The sequence below is a fragment of the Notolabrus celidotus genome, chromosome 17 (assembly GCF_009762535.1).
Source record: "Notolabrus celidotus isolate fNotCel1 chromosome 17, fNotCel1.pri, whole genome shotgun sequence".
Lineage (NCBI taxonomy): Eukaryota > Metazoa > Chordata > Actinopteri > Labriformes > Labridae > Notolabrus > Notolabrus celidotus.
In genome coordinates this window covers 11371734-11377178 of record NC_048288.1, presented here as the reverse complement: position 1 = coordinate 11377178, position 5445 = coordinate 11371734, and the positions used below count along the sequence as shown (strand labels likewise).

Genomic DNA, 5445 nt, shown 5'->3' with positions numbered 1-5445 from the left:
ACCACTGTTCATGGTTTAAGTTTCTTTGTAGCGACTGGTAACTTAAAGTGTAACTAAACCCCACACCATTGATTCCAGCAGTTGAACATTAAGTATTAAAATTCCTTAAATTGTGTTGAAAACGTGTGTAGCAAATGCCATCTGCAGGTCAAAACCCCTGTACTGCAATGGAGTTTTTCTACTCACTCTTGGTGACATATTTGGTAGGGGTGCAACGATACACAAAACTCAAGATTCGGTTCGGTTCGATACGTTTTCGATACGTTTTTGATACAAAAAAAGAGAAATTTCGAAGCCTTTTTTTTCTTAGTTTATTGAAATGACCAACTTTTTTTTCAATTCAAAGGTTCAGTTTTTAAATTAAATTAAATGTATCAGGTGAAGCAAAACTGACACATGTTCTGCTGTGCAGCACCATATAAAACAAAAACAGCACCATGTAAAAATAATAATAATAATAAAAAAGAAATGTATCTGATGGAGAAATCACCCATCTTCTGTGGTGCATTCTTAGCAGCAGAGTATATATAACAAATAAATTGCTCCTTACAGAATAAAAGCTATACCATACCCATCTTCTGGGGTATATTCTCAGCAGCATATTAAACAAAAACAGGTCCCTATAAAATAAATCACTCTCTGATGGAGCTACACCTCACCCATCTTCTGGAGTGCTACTAGTACACTTAGCTGCATGTAAAACATAAACAACTTAAATAAAAGGACCACCTCAAAAAAAACAGTTTTACTCAATTTTCAAGTTTTTCTTCAGAAAAATGAGGATGTCCACATTTTCTGCTGACAGTACAGATCTACTTGCTGTGACAATGTCACCTGCTGTGGAAAACACTCTCTCACTGGGGACAGAGGTTCCAGGAACAGCCAAGTAAGGCTGTGCCAACATGGCAAGGTGAGGGTACGAGCTGTGATGTTTCTTCCACCATCTGAGTGGGTTACCATCTGTGGGAATGCAGTCCGCTAACCTGTACAAGTTCATCTCCTCCTCTGCCACTTCGTCTGCAGACCTGGTCCTTGGCTCCTGGGCCATGAACCATTCTCCGAACAACTCCTTCATGGCTGACTTCTTCTTCTCTGGTGGAGATGCTGATGATGAATCTGATGAGTCTGCTGCTTGAGTCTCTGCGGCGGTGGTTGCTTCTGTGGTGCCTGCGGCTAGGTCCTGAAGAAACATAAACATTGTTAATGTTAACATTTGTTATTAACATACTTTTTTATTTAAATAAAACTTAATATTTAAATAATATTTAATTTAAATCGTGTTTACAATTCATACACTAAAAATATAGAGTTAGAGTTCAGGATGTTCAATTTCAGTGGCAGGATCATGGATGCTGTCGGAGATGATGCTTCGCACATCATGATTGTCACAGTTTTCAGGGGTTTCATGACTGTGACGAGATTTTCAGCCAGTTTCAGGTCGTCCTGAGATAGACACTGAATGTTTTTGATACTCTTCTTCATAGCGCTGTCTGTCATTGCAGAATACACTGCAGACTGCTGTTGAGGGTATCTTTCCATCATATCATGGGAGGAGTTCCACCTGGTTGGAACATCTTGGATGAGTTTGTTTTCACTAAGCTGCAGCAACTGCTGTTTTCTCTTCAACATGTTGTTTCCTGTTGTGCTTCTGTGAAAGAAGGTGACAATTTTTCTCATCTTAGCAAGGAGATGGGAAACCTGTTGCACTGCCATTCCTTTCTGAGCAGCTAGATTAATTGTATGCGCAAAGCGTCTAATTTGTGGCTCCAGCCCAGCAGCTGGGACAGCATTAACTATATTCCTGGCATTGTCAGTAGTCACAGGTATAGTTACATTTGGTCGCACTAACTTCCAATCTTCCACAGCTTATGTCAGACCTTTGGCTAAATCATCAGTAGTGTGACTGTCGAGAGCGTGTCTGAAGCACGTCGCTTTTCATCTCCCATTCCGCAGTAACATAATGTGCAGTAACAGTCAGGTAGCTCTGTGTAGCTCTTGACGTCCAGCCGTCTGAGGTCAGAGCAACAGCGGGTGCTGCTGACACTGCTGTCTCTACTTGAGTTTTTGTCCTGTTGTACAAAGCAGGCACTGCAGTATCGGTAAAATAAGTTCGTGAAGGAATCTTATAACGGGGCTCAAGGGTCCGCAGCATATCCTGAAACCCGGCGTTATCCACCACAGAAAAGGGTCGCATGTCGACAGCCATAAAAGTAGCAATAGCCCTGTCGATTTCTTTTGCCCTCTTCGAATCACGTGCTAATGGCTCTCTAAATGACCCGGGTAACGTTTGTAGCATGTGTGCTGCTTGTTGTTGTTTTTTCCTGGTTCCACTTGTTTTTAAACCGGGGTGATGTCGGCGTAAATGGGTTGTCATGTTTGTTGTGTTTCCACTGACGTAGTTTAGGGTTGCGTTACACTTACGACATACTGTTGTGTTTTTGTCCACGACTCGCTTTCCATCAGGGTCATACTTAACTCGAAACCCAAAGTAGTCCCAAACGCCAGATCTGAAGGACGGTGGAGGATCTTCGATTTCAGGTACAGCATCCGCCGTATTGCTACGAGCTAGCTTCTGTCTCACCAGCTTGGACTGAATGAATGTGGGATGCGCGCGCAGATCAGTGTACCTGCGATCAACAATGCAGCCCGGAGTAGTTGAGCGCAGATCAACTGAACTTTCAGCACAGAGCGCCTTGTCAGAAGTTGATCAAATAAATATAAAATTGCGTATCGTTCGGTTCATAGGGCGTACCGAACCGTGACCACTGTATCGAACGGTTCGATACAGATACACGTATTGTTGCATCCCTAGTATTTGGTATGCCATCGGAGTCTTTAAAAATACTTCACCCGGCTCAGTAAACTGGGAGGAGTGAAGTGGACCAGGAGAGCTTCACAGCCTGATATTGACTGTGACTTTAGTACGTAGTACACGTGGTGTATCCAGTATGGTTCAGCTGTGTTACCTCCCTGGCTGCTATAGCACCTTATCTCTGTGCAAGACTCTGGGTGCAGCTCTCTCCCTCCCGGGATCTTAAAATAGCCCGTATCACTCCAAAAATAGCTTAGTGGATATACGTAGCAAGGGAGGCGAAATTCTAGGGTAGATGCAATTCCTTAAAACTCAGGGGTTTAGTTACCCTTTAAAGTTTCAATCACTTGCTCCGCTGCCGTTACTAATGTTGCTGCACAGGATCCAATATGAAATTGTCTTTGTAGTTTAGACTGCTGATTTAGCATGCTAACCGAATCTAACATTATGCCAAATTATTTACCAGTATGATGCTAATGGAAGCTAGCGGTTTTACCTCACCTAACAGTCTACGAAATCAACAAGCAGAAGCAAAATGTGCTGGAACTCTTTCCCACGGATTAATTTGACATGATCAATCAAGCATCTTACACAGCTGGAAGATAAGTAAGAGAGCCGGGTCATAAGGTCCTGATGACACACTTGCTGGTTAGCTTATACAACAGTACGTAGATAAAGCTGTGATAGAAATATTTTTTTCCTCACCTCTTTTGGTGAAAAAATTAAAATCAATGGGGGTTTTTTGGACAGCAGAGCATCACTTTTTTCTGTGAGGGTCATGGGAGGGGGATCAGCTTTTCTCTGGTAAAATAGGGCACAGCTTGGATGAAATAAATGCACCAGAATTCACTGTAGTCTAAACTCCCCACAGAGCATTTAGCCATATTCCATTGCATAAACATAAAAACAATCTTTTTTTTCTTTTTCAGTCTGAACTGTTATCATTATGCAAGGATTTTGCAAAAAAAAGAAATAGCTCTTATGTGTGTTTTTCTTGATGTAAGAGAAAAAACACTTGGGGTTGCTTCCATGCACTGTGAATACAGAGTTTGTTTCCTTGAACTCTGTTCACACAACTGGTTTTAAATGGTCTCCAGCAAACGAAGGAAGGCTCGACAGCAGCAGAAGTGCGAAGTTATTAGGAGTTTTGTTTTGCAGGAATGCATCAAAACATATTTAAACTTGCAGCTAACTTTGTGGTTTGACAGTCTCTGAATGCCCGTGTCCTTCTTTCCAGCACCCCAGGTAATTTTGGGTTCCGATGTTCAGAGCAGTTAGCAGCTGTTGAGTCTCCTCCAAGAAACTTTGTGGCATAAAAGATATTTGCCTCCCCTCAGGCCGACCGTCAGCAGCACATTCAACAATAAAAGAGCCAAATAATTACTGTGCCTGAGGAGGTGATGTGTCTGAAGCCCCCAGTGGTGCTCCACACAGCTCTGACTGCCTGAAGGCCTGCAGTACAGGGAGATATGAGGGACTGATAGAGGAGCAAAGTTAGTGAAGAAAACAAGGAAGATGGAGGCAAATAGGTAAGAGTACAGGTGAGAGTGAACAGATGCAGCACCTTTTTTTAATATTTACAAAACATTTCTTCAATACAACTACCTTTTTGTCCAGAGAGTTGCTGATTTAGTTGTAAAAATGTCACATATTCATTGGGATGTAAGCCTGTTGTAGCATACCATTAATTAAATCTCTCCCATTTCGACTGGTTGTAGAATAACACCAAATCATTGCTCCAGTTTTACATATTAAAGTGTAAGCACAGTAGTTGAGGAGTACTCTGAATTTGTGATAAAGTTGTAAAAAGTCTTGAGTGTCTCCAGAGGGTGCTGTCTGATCATTGCCCTCTGGTGATGTCACTCGAGCAGACATCACTCTGCTTCATGTTTAATGTGAAAAGTGAGTGAAATATAAAACCTGACCTCAGTACCCTGCTGCTCATTTCTCCTTGAAGCCTGAGGTTTTGTGGCTACATCAGTGGGGCTACTTTCAAATTTCCAACAAAGTAGCAGCATATGCAATAAGTGCTTTTAGAACTGAAGTAGGCTTTTGCTGCAGCCTGGCATTTAAGCTTTGTTGATAAAGAATTGTTACAAGTTTTGTCTCTTATTTGAGATTAAGTGCAATGTTGCTTTTGCTTTTTTGCAACTTTCATCCATTTACCATTGCCAGCACTTTTCGATGTGAAGAAGTCTTTTCTATTCAAACTGCTTCTGCTGTAATTCCTAAGAGTTGGAGTTTTGAGACTTCACCCCCAAAAAGGACAAAGTACATTCAAATAAAGCAACATGGGTGTCTGTTTTATCAACATAAGTACAACATGTAGCTTCTGTTATTCATGTTTAATCGTTAAACAGTTTTAATTCATGTAGTTTTAACACGACATGCAAAATCCTTAAAACTACAAGATTGCTTTATGTCAACACAACCTAATGGGTTTAGGTAGGAATCCCATCTGCAATACCTCTCCAGAGCAGAAGGTGGCAGTAATGTGCAACATCTATGGTGGAGAAATGTCTTAATCAGTAGGCACATATTCTAAAGGCTACCAAGCCAAGATCCATATTTTCTGTCTGTCATTGTTTGCCTTCTCTGGGGAATGGAGTTCTATTCCAACAAACCCAGTCTGT

General features: G+C 41.5%; 1 protein-coding gene across 1 annotated transcript; it reads right to left on the bottom strand.

Moving 5' to 3' along the window:
* Positions 1-447: 447 nt before the first annotated feature.
* LOC117829327 (zinc finger BED domain-containing protein 4-like) lies at positions 448-2547 on the bottom strand. Its single transcript, XM_034706956.1, has 2 exons — positions 2422-2547; positions 448-1180 (listed from the first exon to the last, which is right to left on the bottom strand). Exons 1-2 carry the CDS (start codon positions 2545-2547, stop codon positions 746-748), a joined length of 561 nt encoding a protein of 186 aa, XP_034562847.1. The 3' UTR covers positions 448-745.
* Positions 2548-5445: the final 2898 nt, after the last annotated feature.